Below are 20459 nucleotides of genomic sequence, written 5' to 3'. Positions count from 1 at the left end.
CACGCGTATTCTTGTGCAATGGCTTGTGCCAGAATTTGAGGGATTTAAGAAGTGACTCAGCCTCACGGGAGATCCATCAGTTGCCTATACAGGGCAGACTTAAACATTTTACTCTGAGAGCAGGTAAATATTAGCTACAGAGGCAGCAGGTTTTAAACTGACGCTAGGCTGATTTCATTTGCACGCAAATACATGTGGGCAGGGTGAGGACAGTACGGTGGAAGTCAGCGTTTGTCTCTGGGTCTCAAGCAGTGACTGCTGCAGATTTCGGTGAAGGTTTTATTAAATTGCAGCTTGAGTCTAAGGACATGCTCAGTGTGTAGCTGTGCCCATATGGAGCTCCAGTCCAAGACAACACATCCTTGAGAGCACTGGATATCTGTTGAATTTGCTTGTTAAGCCACATCCACAGTTATGATAAGGGCAGGTGTTTTTCATTTAACGAGGCTGGCTTGACCTTATGCTGTGATAATTATCAGATTGTGCTAAGGTGGCTTGTTAAAATGTGTATTTTGATTCTTTCTTCAATTTTCTCGGACTTTTTGACAGCTGAGAAGTGAGAAGGAGACAAGGAATAAACTAATTGAAGCTGACATGAACGGCAAGCCTCAAAGCGGACTCTTCACAAAGTAGGTTTCTTTCGTCTTCGTTGACAGCTGTGCAGAATGCCATGGGAGGCCAGCTTCATCTGTTAGCAGTCAGCTTGCCTCGGCTGGTTTTAAAAAAAAATATTGCTGTTCATGTTCATTTTATTGTTTCTTTCAAAGTCTTGAACAAGGACTTGGGTGCTCAGTTGCTTGGTGGTGCTCAGTTCCCCGGTCTCTGCTCTTACTGAGTATCTTTTTGACCTTTGGGCTGAGAACTGCACAGTTGCAGCTGTACAGAACTGTGCAGCCCGGCTGATGGTTGTGTCGCCCTAGGCAGAGACACCCCATTTTTTGGATGAAGAAATACCTGCAAACTTAGGAAATGTGAGACTGACATTGGAATCCGCAACAAATGGGCAATGCTGGATATGCAGATGTGGAGTCTATAGATCGTTTTTCTCCTTTTGCTTGTTCTATATGTAGCAAATCATGTGTATGTGTTTCTAAAAAGTAGAATGCAGAAATATCTCACTTCCCTGGCAGTCATTAAAAGTTCCTATTTTTTTCAGCAAAGAGAAGATTCTTTATGAGGAAGATACGCTGAAGTCCATGGAAATGGAGGAAGAGAACAAGGACTCTAGCAGTTCCAGTTCTGAGGAGGAGGAGGAAGCTGAAGAAGATGAAGTTTCAGAATCAGATGCTGAAAAGGAGTCAGGTAAGACACAGTACAGTCTCAGATTTAATCATTAGCAGAGCAGTAATGTGGGCTCAGTTTGACAACTGCATTTTTTGTTTAATTGTTAAAGACATCCTGAAATCTTTCTTTCAATGTATAGAATATGGAGAACTCTATAGCTAGTGTACTAGAAAGCTTTTTCTAAATGTCAAAGCCTTGGCTTTCCCCTGAAATTGTTTATTAAAAATATTTTCCTTAAAATATCAAAAATTCAAACTCTTTCACTTTGCAGTAGTTCATAATGACTGACACTGAGGCAATGAAGAATTTTCTTCTCCTTTTACACAGTGCCTGTAACACCCTTTAACATCATGAAAACATCTCCCTTTTGATTTCCTCGGTGTTCCAAACCAGTGCTATTCTTTTGAAAAAGGAATGTATTTCCTTTCTCCTTGCTGACTCCCAGACCAGCAGAAAAGAACTTTGGATAGAATTTTAACTTCTACTTCCAGCTCACTTGGATTTAAGCTAATACAGTATTGCATAAGTTTTTCTTAAACAGAATTTTTTTTATTTTACTTGGCTGAATCAGGGTGAATACTTCAGTTACCACAAGACTATAGAAAAGCAGTTGAACGTATGGGAAGGTAGTAATCTGCTGTATTTGGATCACAACACTGAAATGAAGAGCTGAAATTGTTCTGTGCAATTATAGAGACAAGGAACTTTTTTCTTCCTGATTATAGTGTATAATAATTGCAGAACACAGTGGAAAAATAAGGGTTAAGTACATCAAGTGATGTTAGGCTTTATAGTATAGCATATAGCTGGCATCCTATTCCTTTTCTTTCAATCCCATTCCTTTTCCATAATCTCCAAAGCTTCTTTAATTAGTTTAAGCAGCATATATGTGCAGCATGGATAGTTTAAATGAAGAACCTTAATTTTGCAGTAAGCCAATACCTATACTTAATATTTCTGTAAAGAGAGACAGATCTTAGACTATGACATGTTTAATGATTAAACTGCTTTTAACATCAGCTTATTTGGCCTATATTTCAGTATACTAATAAATAAATCCTTGCAAGAGAAGTATAATTTAAAGTTTTGTACTTCTGCTTGTATCAGTAAAATTGTTCTGTGTATTCTAATTGTATGAATTACAATGTTTATCACAGTATGAGGGACATCGAGAATCCTGGCTGATCTTTGCAGAGCTGGTACTTACAAAAGCTATTTGGGTATGACAGTAAGGAGATGAAAAATCTTTGGGCTTGTAAATCAAGCAAAAGTGGTGGAGAAGTCAGTGGCAGAAGCAGTCATGTAGTAGAAGTCACATTTATTTGCTCAATAAATCAGTGTTTTACTAGACAGTAGCCCTGTGTAGTGATGTACCAATTCTTGTAAACATGGCAAGGACTTGATCAAAACACCGCTCAAGTTGATATAGCTGTAAGAAATGGAGCTACATGGTGTTTAACTGTTTCAGGAACAACACAGGATCCTTCAGCAAGAGAAGTGCTACAGCATTCAGCATTAAATTTTGTATGAAGCCAGAGCAGGTGTTTTTATTGAATTAATTCCCTAAGCAAAGCACATTACAGTCTACTAATCTGTTGCAAAGTACTAAGGCCAAATCAGTTTGAGGACAGAAAGCTTAAGGATCAGGCTTTGGGCCTTGTTACCTGTGCTGTCCTTTCCCGGAGAGATTATTGGCCCCTTGGAGAAATTTCAATCAGAATTGAAGCTTACGCCATAAACTTCTCAAACCTCTAAGAAAATGAACATGAATTTGTCCAAGGGGTTGTGGACATAGCTGTCAGTTGTTGCATATGTAAATGAAGTACACACTTTCAGTACCCCTTTTTAAAAAAAGGTTCAGAACTAGATAACAGCATCATCCCGTGTGTTGTACAAGTGAAAAAGTCCTCCAAAGTTAAGTAGGGATGAAAATTTATTTTCATAGAAAACTATAGATGTCACTGATATTAGCAGAGTTTCAAATACAGTCTTAACAATTATACTGTATCTGCTAGACATTTTAAATGCTTACATGGATACAGAACTGTTTTCGAAAATGGGGAAATTATCTCTCTACTCCCATTCATATGCCTCTTCAATTTCTTCTAATATTTAATATTTACATGGCTTTGTAATTCTGAGCAGTGCTGGACAGACGAAGAGGGTTATTGCCCTAAAGAATTTAAAGTCCAGATTAAGAATTAAAGAAGAAAAAAAAAAAAGGCAAAACATTGTTCGGCGCGAACCCTTTAAAGGAAAAATAGGAGTTTAGAACTCCTTTGCTAACAGAGCATAATCTGGGACATAGCAGAAGCTGACAGTATAATACAGAAGCTTATTTTGAAGTATGATTTTGAAGGGCCTCAGATTGTGGTAGGTTTGTGGGATTTACAGGGCATGGGGGAGGTTATGAGATTTGAAGAGCTGAGCAGTGAAATTGCTGGAGTGCCTCAGAGTACCATGTCTCTTACAATCTGTGTTGCTCTTCAAACAAAAGCAGCGAAGTGCTTTAATGCTATTTTATTCATCTTGAGAACAATTAAAAGTTTTGCATTGGCCTATATATAACCAAGAGAAAGATCAGTATAGAAGTCTGTGGTCATTAGCTGGGGCAAGGACAGCCTTACTCTGTACAGTACCTATTACAATAGTCGATTACTGTGAATTAAAGCAGGCTGGGGAAGCTCGAAATGCTTCAAAAAACCCTTGAGAAAAATGACATTTAAAACTGAAATTTCCTGCCACATTTTGGAAGGCCTTGTTATACCGAAAGAGAGAACTAAATTTGCAGTCTCACCAAACTCATTTTGGGGAGATTGAACTAATCCTGACCTGTTTCCCTTTGATTGGAATTCATGATGTTTATCGCTCAAATTTTAGTAAATTAAAAAGCGGTGTCCTACAATGAAGACAAAGGTGCCTGTGATCATCCGATCTCTCACTGTGCCAGCGCAAGGTGCTTTCACTTATCCTTCATCTGCAGTTGACTCCTTTCAGTCACGTTGCTCACAGTTATAGTTCTTTCCTAACCTGTCATTACCACTTGGACTTTTGCCCTTGTAATTAGGATTGACCTTAAAAACCTGACCTCTATACCATAAACTTCCAGAATTGGTCACCAGTCACCATCTAGTCCAGCCTATAATCTCTGCTGACTGTCAGGTCACAGAATCACACAGAATCACAGAATGGTTGAGGTTGGAAGGGACCTCTGGAGAGATCCAACCCCCTTGCTCAAGCAGGGTCACCTAGAGCACGTTGCACAGGATAGATCAGGTCTGTTTGCTTTATAGTTCTCCCCTTCCTGCAGTGTCTTGAATTCTCCCATGTTTTACAGATTTCAGTCTCAAGAAATCAGCAAATGGCAAGCGTGTAATTTTTTTTGTCCAACTCTATATCCGTTTTCACGGTCTCCTGTAAACTGAGTCAGGCCTACAGGGAGAAATGAGTCATCTACCACCTGCTTCCTAAAAGGGCTGTGCAAAAGCGTGCAATATTTCAGAATGTTAGGCTCAAGAAATGAAATATTCGGTGCAGATGACTTTTGGAAGGTCTGAGATAATACAAAGAGAGGGAAGGGTAACTGAGACAGGTGGAGGTCAGCTTCAGTATCATGTAGACTCTTCCTAAGGGAGATGCATGCTTGTCTCTCTAATCCTGGCTCTGTCAGTTCTGCTAACTGCCTGTTATTTTTAAATGTTTCTCTTGGCTAGCTCTTTTGTGTTCCCTGTGTCCTTTGAATCCTGTATTCTAGGGGTGAGAAGGTTTGCTTCAGAAAGATTGATCTCTGAGCTCCAAGGTGCCATCCTCACAGATGCTCCCTACCAAACTGCTTTTTATATGTAATAGCAGAACACTTCATTGGTGTAGGGACATCATTTCTCAAGCATGTTGCCTGTGGCCATGTTTTGTAAGTAGCCTGTATTAGAGCCCTGTGCACTTCTGTCATTTGAACAGAATTTGATTTTTGAATTTTGTCTTTGAACAGAATGCCTGAAGCATAGTCTCTGGTTTCCCTGTGCCACAGCAAAGCCTGGCGGATGTTCTTGTGTCAGTGTTGGTGCATAGATATAAAGAAAGTTTTAGTTCTGGCCCATTCCAGTTGTCTAATGAGCAGTGAGACAGTTGTGAGCTTTGGTAGAGTTCAATTAGCTTGCTTTGGGCATTGTTAAGGATTTCTTTTGGGAATCAGTCCCAAAATGCATGTCCCTGGAGAGGACCTGAAATTATGCCCGCTAACATAAGCAACTGCAGTAGAACCACATAACGAAATCCACTAATGGGCTCGCTCAGGAGATGAGTGATGCATGCTTTAATACATACTCATATACTGTGATAGTAATGGCACGCTCTGCTTTTCTTCCTGAATTTCGCAAGGGAAGAACAATCACTGAGAAGGAAATAAAATTGTGAATAAACTCTGTTGTCCTAGTTAAGATGTTTTCTGCAAAGATTTTGCTTGTCTCTGGGGGTCAAGTTCAAAAGCTTGCTTCTACTTTACTTGGCAAACATATCTATCTTGTGACTGAGGAAATAAAAAGTCAGTAGAAAGTCTCCTTGCAGGAAAAAAAAGACTGCTTAGCTGTGGCACTGAAATCATCTTTAGGATCTAGAGCATTCTGAGGTCACAGCAACTCTGAATTTGAGGTTAGTGCACATTGTGCTTGTAAAGAAGAGCCTTGGAAGTGCAATACTGAAACATTTGGTTTCTCTTCTTGTTTAAAATTGTAGAAAGGAAGGAAGAGTCCTTTGCCAACCACTCCAGCCATGAAACCAGGCCTAGCATCACTGAACAAATACCACCACCAGAGCCCAACTCCTTCACTGCATCTGCCAGAAGAGTAAGTGAATTTGGAATCGATGGGGACTCAAATAGTGCTTGAAAGCAGTAGGTTTTACTGGGAAATAGATACTGTGAAACTGATTTTCAGAGGAGCTGTAAGACTTGAATTAGAGAAGCACAATAGTATGTGATTACAATAAAGATGCTGTGTTAACAGTAGTGTAGGACTGGCACAAAGGAGGATATTTGTTTGCCTCTCCCAGTCTTTTATCCTCTGAAACAAGTTGTGCTGTTCACAAAAGACACCCTGCTACTGCAAGTACTTTGTGTCACTGTCAATTCTGAGATAGCTGATGCCAATCTCTTACCAGCAGGAGATCCTTCACCATCCTTCACCGGCTGGTTCCTGCCGCTGTATCAGCAGTGAAGTTGGCATTATCTCCTAAAGTGTCTCTGACATTGCCAAACTCGGTTGATTCAGTGGCATGATGTTACAGCCCAGTAAGCAGAGAGGATAAAGTTTGCATCTGACTAGATAGCTAGGCTATGAAAGCTTTTTAAAGGTGAAGCAGAGTTACTGAAATCTTATCTGAATTCTCCAGCTCTCACGTCACTCAGCTAGATGGCTCCAGGAGACTCCATGTTCCTCCGAGAACGATTATCTTGTGCTTCTGGTTTCTTTTTGCACCAGAATGTGGAGGACAGCTATACAATGCAGGCTACTTGCCAAAGACTGAAGTACTAGGTACATGTGAGAAGGGAAATATTGCTTGGTTAGACACATTTTTCTTTTTTAAACATGCTACTAAGTCTAACTTCTTGGCCAGATGAAATAGAGCTCCTTTGGGCTTTGTTCACCTCCAGCTTACTTAGCTGGGGAAGCGTTAAAGGTAGAAGGGTGCTGCAAAGTGTGAGCAGTGCAGTTAACCTCTTCCTAACTGCAGAGTCTTGTTTTCACCTCATCTGAGCTGTTTGTACCCACAGTAATGCTCTTAGGGTACAGAAGTGGGCCTGTGTGCAAAGCCGTTGTTAATTTGACTTCAGTCCCTTAAGACTGACTCCTTTAAATTCTTCTGCGTTTTTGTTGTTTTGTAACTGCCTTTGTCAGATTGGGTTTTATACAGGGATATACGAGTGCTTGTGTTGCCTCCATTCATGGAGATGTTAGTCTGTGTTGTCCTATGTTGTTTATAAACCACAGGAAGCAGTTTTTACTGGGGGATTTGACCTTTCTCTGAGGAAAGTGTCAAAGCTACCTAATAGTATTAGAGTTTTGTAGCTCAGTACACTGGAAGTGCCAAAATCAGCAGAGTACGGATTAACTCTGTGCATCTGCATTAAAATAATGTTAGGTAAGAAAGAATACTACAGAAATAATACAGTGCTAAAAGACTGGAGCGATAATTTCATCTTTGCAGTCTTTTTAGATGAGGGCAGAGCTCCTCAGTAGCTTCCTTTATTTTGGATAATGTCGGATGTTCTGTGTTACATAGAACATAGCGTAAAAATGCTTTATCAGCTTTGACCAAAAGCCTGTCTGCCTCAGTATCCTGCCCTTGACAGTGACCATCAAAAGATGCTAGAGAAGATCTGAGAATTTAGCTGGACTTGCCTCCCACCTTCCAGCCATTTGCATTTCAAGGACTTGCTGAGCCTGAGGGTGGTATTTTTATATTTGATAACCCCTGCTGGATTTTTCCTCTGAATTTACACAGTCACTTTTTGAGGATCCGTAATGATTGGGAACTTACAACATCCAGTGGCAAAGGGTTCTCCAGCTTAATTACACATTGTACAGAGCTTCCTGCACTTGTTTCTTTAAGCCTGCCACATGCTGGTTTTGTTTGCTGCCCCTAGTTCCTTTATGGGAAGGAACAATAAATAATTGATCCCTATACACCCTTCTTGGTGCCACTTATGATTTTGTATACCTCTGTTGTATCTCAGCCTGAAGAGTTCTAATACACTGAATCACTCCTCATACGAAAGTTCTGTCTACTCATCCTTGTTGCCTTTCTCTGAATCTTTTCCACTTCTTTTATATTGTTTTTGAGCTGTGTAGTCCAGAGCTGTGTGCAGTTTTGAAGATGTGGGTGTACCCATCAGTAACACAGCGGCCTACTGATGTTCTGTTTGGTTTTCCGTTTCTTCCCTAATAATGCCTAATGTTTTGTTTGCCTTTTTTACACAATTCGGTGTTGAGCCTCTGTCTTTGTGGAAGTATTTATTGCGGTGCCCAGGCTCCATTCTTGAATGGCAGTAGGCATCACTTTGTGAGACTTTGTAATTGTAGCTAAAGTTCTACATTTGTACGGTTGTTCATTTGAGGAGTAATACACGCTTGTCAAAAGTGCCTCATGTAACAAAATACATGAAGGTCCATTCTGTAATACGTATAGAACATGTGATTGCATGATCATACAAAGATTTAAGTTAGAAGGGGCCTCTGGAAGCCTATAGTCCAACTTCTTGCTCAAAGCAGGGCTAACTTCAAACCTGTATCATGTTGCTTTGAACTACCCAAGTCCAGCTGAGCATTGAAAGGTCTCTGAGGATGGAGATATCCCCATCCCTCTGGCTCCCTGTCCCAGTGCAGCATCATTCTTAGGGGAAATTTCTTTTTCCTTCATATCTAAATGGAATTTCCCTTGTTGGAACTTGGGCCTGTTCCTCGTTCTCCTTTCACTGCAGACTTCTGAGAAGAGGTCTAGCCCCATGTTTCCTGTAGCCCCCACCCTTCTGGTTTTTGAAGGGAGCAGTTAAATCTCTCCTTAGCCTCGTTTTCTCCATTCTAAACAAGCCCAATTTCCTCAGTCCCTTCCCTTTCATGTTTTGGGCTCCAGCTCCCTGACCGTCCTAGTGGCCTCTGCTGGACTCTCTCCAGTTTGACAGTCTGTGCAAAGGTTTTGTTTGCAGCTAGTTCTAAAAGAGTTGATTACTTTGGGGTGGGTTTTTTTTGCCTTTACTGAATAATTCCTTTTTCCTAAACCAGTGCTAATAAAGCTTCATTGTTCTTTACATTCTTACTACAGAGCGGGAAGAGGGCATTATGTGGGTGAGGGGAGCTGCACAGTGACACAAGATTTCTTTCATTAAATGTCCTTGGGGATGAGGGCACTACAGCAGCTTGCGTCCCTGTGAGCTCATCTTGAGCTATGTCATGTAATTAAACCTAAGCAGGAATTCAAATTGACTCAAAGTGAAATCAAAGTGTTATGCTTTTAAGTGTAGCCCAGCAAAAGCTGTGGCTTATTAATACTCTTTCAGAACTTAGATTGTGCTTTCGTGTACTTTTATTTCTTCCAAATGTCCATCTTTCTCCTCTACAGTTCAGTTGGCTCAACAAGTCAGAAGAGCAGAAGGATGAGTCACCTTCATCTTGGCGGCTGGGTCTACGGAAGACTGGCAGCCACAACATGCTGAGTGAAGTTGCTGCTACTCGTGAGGCACAGAGAGATAAGAGTTCTTCTATCTATCGTTCTTCATCGAGTCCTCGGATATCTGCATTATTAGACAACAAAGAAAAGGTTTGGCTTCTAGCAAAGATGTTTTAGTGCATCCCGCTAGCACGGTGCTTACCTCACAGATTTAAGACCCTTTCCCTTTGGGTTTGAGTTATTGACATTTTTTTTGTAGCCATAACAGATTTAGGTCTCTCTCATTCTTTAAATATAAATATATATTTTATATAATATATATATAGATATTTATTTATTTATATATAAATATATTTATTTATTTATTTATTTTTAACTATTCCTGTCCTGTCAGTTTTCCCTGCAGAATTGCAGTGTGGTGCCCTTTTTACCTACTTAATGCTGAGTTTGAAGTCTGCTGCCAATGAAAAATAGCTGCCAGTCTGGCAGGGTCCGTTCTTTAATGGAAACTATCTAATCTGGACAGTAGCACACATCCGCAGTGGAAATTATCCTTCACTGTCATTTAAATGGGTTCCTCGTGTGTCCACCAGCTGTACTAGTGAATCTCATCCCATGTATTCACTAGCTGTAGCTGTGCTGCCCATTTATAAGTAGTCCTTGATAAGTCCTTGTTAGAAGCTGCTTTTATTTACTAACATGCTGTTCAGAAAATCATTTTCAAAACTGATACCTTTATGCTGTCAGATTTCTTGTCCAAAAAATGCCTTAAACTAGTTGTTGGATGAGAGGAAATGCTTTCTTAATTGAAGAAAGTGGAACAAGAATTTTGTTGTCATTGAATGCACTGAAAGTATAACAGCTTTGCAGTTGAAATACTTCTTTTGCTTCATCAGGATAAAGACAACAAGAGCTATCTTGCCACGATAGCCCCCAGAAGACTAAGCAGTACAAGCGATATAGAAGAAAAAGAAAACAGGTAGGACTGACTGAACTCAGCTTCTGTCCTGTAGGCTATTCCTCTGGAATATCTTTTTTCCTATGTTCATGCTTCATATCTTTTCTCAGCAGTCCCAAGTGCACAGGTATTTACAATGTTTGGAGCTATCTCTGACCTATAAAATGTTCTGGTAAGTTGCTTTCATTTAGATGAGCAGGACAGCAGGCTGGGTTCTCCACCTCTTTCTTCTTACACATATCGTCTTCATCCAGCAAATTAGATTTATGCCTGCTTTTTCCTTTTATGTGTAAATTCCTGATTTCTTTAGTTGGCACCTACACTTGCACTTCTGTAATATGCTCAATAGTGACCTTCAGTCTATGTGTTCACACATATTTCACTTTTTGATTCACGTGAGTTTGTGAACTCTCTCGTATATGGAACTGTTTTGATTGCAGGGGCTGTTTTTACAGTGATTCCGTACAGTTGCCCCTGGATGGAACCACAGTATAAATGGGATAAATGTCTCAAGTATCTTAAGACATGGTTGAGGAGCTAATCCCTCCAAACAGATTCTTCACAGTTTGTGCAAGAAGGAGGAAGTCTTAGGCTTAGCCTCATTTCCAGCCACTCCTACAAAAGTGTTAGAAAGGCACACATAGAAATGTCATAGTGAACTGTAATTGTTGTGAAGAAGTCATAGGAGAAGATGACCATGAGAGAGAATTTTAGCACAGTTTGAGATTCTTCACTGATCTTTTGCTGGAACCTCCCTGCTGTGTTCTTGCTTAATCTCAGCCAGCCACTGTGATTTGGAGTTTAGCAGACAATTTGTGTTTGAATGACTGATAAGCCCGAGTAGTTTTGGCAGTAGCTCGTATTGAGTGGCACATCCAGCTGACTGCTGATAAGCGTCCTTTGCTCTATAAAATAGAGAATGAAGAGGACTGGACTGCATGAACAGATGGTGGCCAGACATCCTCTGTAGTACAGTTTTTTTCCCAATATTCTTTCCTTTCGACACAGAATGAGTACCACTTCATGGAGCCCCCAGGTGTCTGAAAGGGCATCAGAATCAATAGTGCAGTTGAAAAATGAAAAATAATTACAGGCTAACAAGTAAATGGGTTAGTGTTGCATATGCTCTAGGCTGGCTCTAGGTCCAGCCCACAACCAGAGCAGAATATGGCATTTTGCCAACGTGGGAGTTAGGATAATGAGCCCTGATTTCAGGTAACCATGATAAATAGGACTACTAATAATTTATTCATAAATTGTCAAGTAGTTTTAGATATTGACAGATATTTTATTTGTTGTTTTCTGCTGCTAAACATAGCAAAAGATGTGCCATACTGAATCACTTTTACTTCTGTCGGTGTCTGGATAACTTGGAGAGTAAAAACTCCTTACAGCTGCAATATTTGTCTATTTGTGCAATGTTGTGTGATGCAAGGTGGCAGACAGAATGTCAAATTGCATTATTTAATATATTAAAATACTGTTATGGGCAATCTAAACTTCAATTCCAAGTTTTCTGTTTTAAAAAAGGTCTTGCTCCTCCTCAAGCAAAACATCTCATCTTCTTATGATTCTTAAATAGTACAGCTGGTAATCACAGAAACTAATGTTAAGGCCAGCAGAAGCGTTTCAGTGAGTTGCGTCACCTGTAAACAATGGTGATCCTAAGTGGAGGAGAAGGCTTTGCGTTGTAAATACTCTTCAGAGCAGGACTGTAGAGAAGCCAAAATCACACTCCGAAAGTTTTTCTAAACCAACCTTTTGCTCTCTACTGCTTTAGAGAATCAGCTGTTAACTTAGTGCGGAGTGGCTCTTACACCCGGCAGCCGTGGAGGGATGAATCAAAGGGAAACGAAGCCCCTCATTCTGGTGCACCAGCCACCTATGTATCTACCTACTTGAAAAGGTATGGCCAGCTCTGTTTTATATGGGTTCCTGGGCAATCAGATCTGCTCTTCGCATGCCTGCCAAACTTCATCCTTTTGCTTTCTGTATTCTGCATCAGTGTAATTGGCCTTGGGACCCTCTCACTACTGGGAGCAGGAAACAAAAACTAAGGTTTGCCTACATTTGTCACGCTAAACAGTCTTTCTAAAGACCATCATTTTTGTTGACTTGTAAATAGCTGAACTGAATTTAAACTCTTGTTCGTGTAATTCAAATGCAAAATCTTTTGTCTCAATTTTATGATAGTATTATGGATAGATAATAAAAGGAAAATTGATCATAAACAAAGACTAAAGCAATTATACTGTGAAATCATTGTTCAGATAACTATTAACAGGTAAGTTGTAGCTTCTCTATAATTTTGGTTTATATTAGTGCATGTTTATGGATTCAAAATTATCATGAAAAATAGTAGTGTTCTTGTGCATGACTGACACTTGTTAATGAGTATGACTGATGTCTCCAACCATTTTCTTGTGGCAGTAAGAAAACAGTTTCTGCACAGTGTATGTGAAACTGTAGAGGCAATTTCTGATTGCTGGTAGACTAGCCAAGCAGAATCAGGAAAGGAATCCTGTACATAACTTCTTTAATTGGTAGTATCTTTTACCTGTTTGGAAGGCAGAGGCTCAGTTTCCGTGAAGCACCAGCTAATGGCCATCTCTGAATGAGATGAGCAGGTGGCCTGTTCTTGGCCTGCTGTTGGAGTAAGGCAAATTATACGTTACTGGGTTTTCATCTCTAGTGCGAGAAGGACAACCATTCCCTTGTGCAAGTACTGCACCATCACCTCATCTTTATTTAAGGGGATACTGAGAACCATCACAGCATCATGTATAAGCTTGTCATGCTGCAAAGCCATTTGGTCTGTGCTTAATGAAAAGGCCAGAAATGTTTCAAAGTTTTAGATGGTGATTCACCAAATTCTAGATCCTGAACTAAATAACTGTCCTGAAAATGGAACAATTGCTTGAGGTATTTGGGAAGAGACGCATGTTTTATGTCGGTAGTGGTAAGCGCTCTTACAGGACATGTCTCTCCAATTGCTCAGCATATGCAGGCACATTTCCACAAAAGGTGAAGCATATCTGCTTCAAGCACTTCAAGCAGTGGATTTTTTTCGTGATCTGCTGATCCATTCCAGTGACTTCACATCTATCCTGGGACCTGATGACAGGCCAACCTCCGTAGCTTGTCTCTCTTTAAAGGCAATCAAACAAGCAGCAGCTGATTGCGTTGGAAAACTTTTGCTTCTTGCAGCTGGCATGCCTTATTGCTCCCTGTTCTGAAAGACAGTCCAGTCAATAACATCACTAAAATCACTTTGTCTGTGGAACTTTTACAAACTTTGACTCTTTATTTCAGCTAATCAAGAACCAGATTTAGTATTACAGTTCATATAGTTGTACTGTATTTCCTTGGTTAAACTGTACAGAGAGTAACTAAGCTGTTGACCGGCACTAGCGGATTTCTTGTCACAAAGGCTGAATTCTGGCCTTTTGTGGGAGGGTGTTGGATTGTGAGCAATTACAGAGAATAGCTTTGTCTAGTAGCAATCAAAAGTAGGGTGTTTTTTAAGATCTCAGCAGTTTTGCGTTTTATGGGCAAACAGTAAAATCTTAATCTTCCCACTATTCTCTAATAGCTTTCTATAGAAAAGCACAGAGGAATTAAATATAATAATTAAATATAACCATATTGAACCTCTGTTTTTTCCCAGCCTTGAGTGTCAACCTCTAAGACGAGAAAGGGAACCAGGTTGCCCTTTAAGAATAAGCTTTTCGTCACTTCCATGTATTAATAAAACTCTAAATACAATCCCAAAAGCTAAAATCTCATCCTGAGAGAGGAGGAATTAAAATGAACATGACATACTTGGATGTTACTGACAGGACTTCTTCTGTACATCTGCATTCCCTTTTACTTTAGCATTTAACTAATCTCCATAAAGGTATCCAGTTAAATGCTGTACGCGCTTCTATATAACCCCCACATAAAGAGTGAACAGTGGCAACAGATTTTCTTATAAGACATCAAAAATGGCTTTTCTACTGTAAAGGGGACAAAACAGCTTGCAGTGATATTGCAAGTGTTTGTCAGGTTTAGTGGAAGCACATGTTAAAGCTCTCTGTCTAATGATACTGTCATTCATGCTACTTTCTCTGTGTGCATATCATTAGGGAAAAATCTCACAGAACCCTTTTCTGACAGCCTGGTCTCCATTTCAGTGCATATTGGCCTTTGAACAGCTCATTCACATTGCTTGTATGAAAAAGAATTTGGGGGAAAAATGGCACAGCAGACTGAATTAATCTAGCATCCTTCCTTTGACATCATCTCATAAGAGATGCCTCACAGGAAGGGTTCACATACCCCAAAGTGAAATAACTTTTTCACACAGTTAGTTTTTTCTTCATTTCCTCATATTTGCAGACACATGGTCTTACTATTTTTGTTCCACGTAAAAACCATCACAGGAGGTCAGGGCAACAGTCCATGCAGCCCAGACTGTTTCTGAGAGCAACCAGTATTGAGGGACAAGGTGCAAAAGTTAGGATAACTTAAGTGTGATCTTCTTCCCTGCTTGCAATCTCCTTGTTTCCAGCAGTCAAAAGTTAGGAGCCAGGGTTACACCTAGACCATTGTTCTTAATAGCCACCACTGTGTCTAACTTCCATAAGCAAATCCTATTTTGATCTCTGCAGTTACCCCATGGCAGTGTGTTCAAAAAATACTTAAATGCTTTGGGCAATCCTTTTTTTTTTTTTTTAAAGTGTATGTGTAAGCATCTGAAGAGTTTTGCGTTCCACTTGCCTTATTGGTTTGTGGCAGTGAGTTTCAGAAGTTAGTTGTTTTCAGAAGTACTTCTTTTTATCAATTTGAAATGTTGCTTTCCATTTCATCGCCCTTTCCCTGGTGTTTATGTTAGAGAATGCGCAGCAGTGTGTCAGTGCCTTTTTTTATTTCTGATGTCAAATTCTTTACTATAAATTCATAATCTTCCTTTTTATAAATTCATATGGACACAGGTGTTAATTAGCAAGATTTTCCAGCTAACCTTCTTTCTTGTAATTTTCTGGACCTGATAACACCAAATGTGAGCAATTGACTAAAGACATTAGAGTCCATCTCAAACTGTGATATCACCCATGCAAGATAACGGGATGGAGAGTTGAATTCCCGTACAGCTGACAATGCCTTGGCTCCCTTCTTGTGAGCAGGAGTGTGTGAGTTGAATGTCCTAGCACTGCCGTTCTCCGATCCAGGGTGGGTATATGTAGGAGTGGGCACACTGAATAGCGTCACCATGCTCCTATCCTCTTTCCCCTCTTCTTCCCCTCCCAAGTCCCCCGCATCTCTGTTCTCCCTGGTGCCTGGTTCTGCTTCTGTTCTGCTGTCTCCTCTTTTAACCACTCTGTCTCCCCTTTTCACCCGTTACCTTTTCCCTTCTGAAAAACAGTCCATCACAGGTCTTATTAGATAACGCCCATATTTTCTCCCTTACTTCCTAAGTCCTTTGTCTCCTTTCCAGCCACCTCTCACACCCCAACCTCTGCGCCTTAGCATCCTTCTTCGTGCCAGAGGGTCTGAACATCCACATCGGCCCTGATCCCCCATGGTTGCCACCAGCTTTTCACCTCTTCCTTCTCTTGTTCATTGCCCTCACGCATGTTCCACCACCGTCTTCTCAGTATGCCAGGCCCTGATTTCTCCCCCTCATTTCTGCAACTTCACAGCTGCTTGCTCTGCAAACCCACACCAGCCGGGTTCAGCTCCCTGCTCTCATCCTCCTCCCAGCACATCTCCAAGGCTTGGCCTTCTCTTCCTGAGCACAGTCAACAAGGGGAGGCAGTTATTTCCATTAGGACTTCCTGCTTCCCAGTCCTCCAGGGCAGGAGCCAGTTTTCTAGAGGAAGCTTTGTTTGGGATCGGGTGGAGGTTGTTACCTGGTGACAATAACTTGATTGTTCCTTTGTGACCTGGGTATGGCAAAAAGCCATCAACTGAAGAGCCCAAATGTAAAAGATCTCCCCATGGAGGCCATCCAGGGTGCACCAGTCTCTCCTCTGGCTGTAGAGGGACCAGCTGCTTATTATGGGCTGTCTGGTGGTCTTGGCCTATGAACTTGTTTGTAAATTGGGTGTCAAAGTGATTTGGACTGGATCCTCTCCCGAACTGTCCTTGGCAGTTGACCTGTCCCCTTCAGGTTTTCTTTCAGCCTCAGGCTGCTCTGTCTGACTCGTGCTCCAGTCTTGACTGCCAGTTCCAGTCTGTTTACTCCAGCTTTCCGTACACCTACCGTTCTTTGTCCCAGTCTGTTCTTCCTCTAGGTCAACTTTTATTCTTGAATATTTTTTGGACAGTTTTGGTAGCTGTTTTCCAAATACACGGAGTTTGTGCCAAATGTTCCCTAAAGAAAATCAGAGCCTGAACCAGTCATCTTTGCCAAAGCTCCAAGCCATTGAAAAGAAGTTCTTAAAACTGGAAGTACTGGGCGTCCTTAGGAGGTGATGCAGCCAGATCTGCTTATGTCACTCTTTCCTTCCCTGCTTTAAGCAATCTGATCCTTGCTCATTGTTTCTACCTTTCTCCCATGCGCAGGGGTGCAGTGTGTGCTGCTTTCACTGCAGTAGGACTTTCCGCTTCTGATTTCACTGATTCACCTCCGCACCGTTATTCTCTCACTGAAACTCAGCTGGGCTTATCCAAAAGGTGTGATGCTAGCGCTAGCCTGTGCGTGAATGATCTTCAGTGACCCTGGTGTATTCTAATCTCTCTGCATACATTTTACTAAGATATAATATTCCCTCCCTTTCCAGCTGAGAGCTCAGCTGGGGTGATGTTCTGTTGAATATTAACTGTGCTCTGAAGGACGTGATTTTGTGATGTTTTACAGTGCTTCATTTGGTAGAAGTAGTGACCTCAACAGTCCCTACATTTCAACCAGTCGCAATACATCTCTAGCTACCTCACCCACTACCATTGGTTCATCTACCTCATTGGGCACCCAGTGGCAACCTGTCTCTTCCTGTCCCACATCTCTCGGTGCGAATACTACTGCATCAGCCCGCCAGTATACCAGGTAACAGCTCGCAGCTCAGATAATGCCGAAGAAAATCAGCATTCGGGTTGGAAGTTCAGAATGCTAGAATTGGATTATGGGTTAGAAATACACTTCCACGCAGGAAGCGCGGGTAAGATATTTCAGTATCAGTCTGTGGGACTGTTTCAGGAGTGCTTATGCACCAGGAAGCAGTTAAAATGCCATATGTGACCTTAGCTTCTTCACTCACTGGAGTGCTCAACTGTGCATTCTTACTGTCCTGTTATAGGCAGTGTTTTACTCTGGCTGCTCTTGGGCATTCAGTTTACAAGCTCTTGGAGTTCATTCCTTCTGCTTATTCACCAGTAAGATTTTCTAATCATTTTTTACTACAAACAGGGATGTGAGGTTATGAATTCCTCCTGCTTATTCTTCTCCATTTAAAAAAAAAAAAAAAAAAACATTTTAATGTATGCTGTTCTCTTCAAAAACAGAGATCTAGAACCAGAAAAATGAACTGTCAGTGCTCCCTTGAGATGTCTGGTCTCACCTGGCAGTCGAGTTCACTTGCTTTGCTTTCCATTATGTCTTCTCTATTTCAGAACCCCTTTCAGGCAACAAACCGATTCTGCTGTAGAGAAAAATACAGAGGGCATCTCTGCTAGCACCCCCCTAGGTGTAATCACAAATCGTGCTGTACTCGGCTCTGCCAATGGTATTGCGAATGCCGGTGCTGTCTCAACTACAGGAAAGGACTTCTCAGCTGAGGAAGCCAGGGAGCGCAGAAGGTTAGTGAGAAAGTGCCAGTTCGTTTCATTCCTCCTGTATGACCAGATGTCACATGTTGGTGATGGTGGGTATGTAAGAACTGTTTCGTAGGTGCGATGTGGAGTTAGTCTGCTGCCCTCGCTCCTTCTTAAAGTTTTGGACTGACTCATCACTGGGTTATAGGTGAAATTTAGTTTCATAATTTTCTACTTGTCTTTTCAGTGTCTCAGCCTTTTTCTTCGGTAGCCATCTCAACTACTAATCTCAGTCCTGAAAGCCTTTGTGTAGAGAGACAGATAGCACAGTAACCACTAGCTGTAGGTTCTGTAACGTGAATCCCATCTTGATATGAGTGTTGGACCAAGACACATTCAAAAAAAAAAATCCCTCTGATTCTTCTCAGCTGAGTTTACATGTGCCCAGATGGAGACATCTTTACTGCGCAAGTCCCCTAGGCTCCCTCTGTAGTTAATGGTGAAAACACAACATTTTCTGGAGCGTGATTTATTTGAGCCATTATAGACGTATGATACAGGAGGAGATGAACTGTGCTCTAGCAGCATATGCTTCTTTCTGTTGACTGTAAAGGAAGACTAGTGCAGAGGTAGAAGTCTGCCATGTACAACCAAGGCTGTTCCAACAGTAGCAGCATTTTGAATGATGCTGAATCTAGCTGGTCATATCTCTTTCTTATCACATGGTTTTATTTTAAGACTGGAAAAATACAAATCTTGGATAGCTGGTGCTCTTTTCAAAGGAAATTTGCCTTGTACATTTATGTAGTGCATTATTTGATACAGAATATCAAATAATACGTGCATGATATGTGATTCTTGCAAACAAGTTAACTTTTGAAAGATCTATTTCTTCCAATGGCGTTGATTAAAATAAATGCTAGTAAATACCATGCAGTGATGAACTGTATACTTCTAATCAGCAGCCAATTCATGGGGTGTTTTCAGTAAATAGATTCTTCCAAACTAAAACAAGTTTTCCTTAAAATACTAAACTTTGTGAGTGGAGATAGTACTGTGAAATATTTTAAATGTCCTGAAATTAAAGGACATGAAAAGTAATAATGGAAATTATCACTTATAAGGATGAAGATGGCAGAGCTCAGAAGTGCTATGTAGTCTACAGTCAGCCGCCTGACCTCTCAGATGGAGGGAGGACATGCTTGCTGTGGACTCCTTTTGCTTTAGCTGCAGCAGATCTAAGAAAGAAGGCTAGACTGTGCTGTTTGGAAAATACTCAAACCTTTAAGGGTGTGGGTTTTTTTGGGGGGAGGGGTTGGTTTTTTTTGGTTTTTTGAGGCACTTCAGATAGTGCTTTGAAGGTATTGCAAGCTCTCTGGGTGAACCACATTCTTCATTTCTTTATGCAGGGAAATAATATGAAAGAGCTACTACAGAGCATCCTCTTTGCCCATAAGGACACTTATGTTTAAAATTAGGAGTGCCTCTGTGCATTCCTAGTTGTTTTGCTAGGGTCAGTTGGCTTGGTTTTATTTGCAGTTGAATCAAGATCAGTTGCCTAATGATACTCCTGGTGCAAAGTGAGATTGTGCAAAGAGGACAGGTTGTGTATTGTGCTTTCGGTTCACACTTTAGACGATTTCACAACAGTATCTCCATTTTGGCAAGCCCAGAATAAAGTTTCAAAAGCTTTAGATTCTTCCCGGGAAAAGTGGGCTCCACAAAACCCACCAGACTCTTGGCACAGTCTCCAGACAGGAAGCTTGACTGTGATAGTACTTGTAAATGCCAAAAAGAGCATCTATTAATATTACTGCATTGGCATTTATTACTGAATCAGTTTCTATAAATAATATAGAAGATCTGTTTAAGTCTCCTGCATTTTTTATTAGCGAACCAGCTCTTATGAATTATGCTAATGCAAAGACAAGCACCAGAAAAGTTCCTCCCACCTTTAACTGATGCTTTGAAACTACTGAGGGGGAAAAAACACAGCAATGATGCATTGTGCTTATGGGTGGAGGAAACCTTATTTATGAATGTGGAATGCTGTAATAGCAGGATATACCGAATGGGTAACTGCACATTTTGAACTAGGAAGTGTGGACTTAGAGAAACAAGAGAGGTCACCTAAATGGGAAAAGATTATTTTGGAAGCAGGCCAATTTTGGGAGGGAGGTGGGGAGAAGGAAAATGGCAAACAGTTGTCAGGGAAGCACTGTATGGATTTCAGTTCCCACCGGCAGCTGTTGCAGTAGCATTTGGTCTGCTTCAGTGTTTCCAAAGCTCCAGGTCTCTCTTAGCAACAAAAACATAAACAAGC

The 20459-nt window shown here is 40.9% G+C and overlaps 1 protein-coding gene across 4 annotated transcripts in view; it reads left to right on the top strand.

Annotated features, from left to right (window-relative positions):
• PPP1R12B (protein phosphatase 1 regulatory subunit 12B) overlaps positions 1-20459 on the top strand; it is a 127348-nt gene that overhangs the window by 45735 nt on the left and 61154 nt on the right. For all 4 annotated transcript variants that reach the window (XR_010886310.1, XM_067310476.1, XM_067310477.1 and 1 more), the window contains exons 7-14: positions 550-629; positions 1157-1302; positions 6016-6125; positions 9397-9594; positions 10341-10423; positions 12183-12308; positions 17247-17432; positions 17996-18181. Coding sequence is in view for 3 of the 4 variants with exons in the window: in XM_067310476.1 (XP_067166577.1) it covers positions 550-629; positions 1157-1302; positions 6016-6125; positions 9397-9594; positions 10341-10423; positions 12183-12308; positions 17247-17432; positions 17996-18181 (1115 nt within the window). In the remaining variant the exon portion in view is untranslated. The remainder of the gene's footprint in view (positions 1-549; positions 630-1156; positions 1303-6015; positions 6126-9396; positions 9595-10340; positions 10424-12182; positions 12309-17246; positions 17433-17995; positions 18182-20459) is intronic.

Source organism: Apteryx mantelli, chromosome 25 (genome assembly GCF_036417845.1).
Source record: "Apteryx mantelli isolate bAptMan1 chromosome 25, bAptMan1.hap1, whole genome shotgun sequence".
NCBI lineage: Eukaryota > Metazoa > Chordata > Aves > Apterygiformes > Apterygidae > Apteryx > Apteryx mantelli.
The sequence above is the reverse complement of the archived record's forward strand: the minus strand, read 5'-3'. Positions and strand labels throughout refer to the sequence as shown.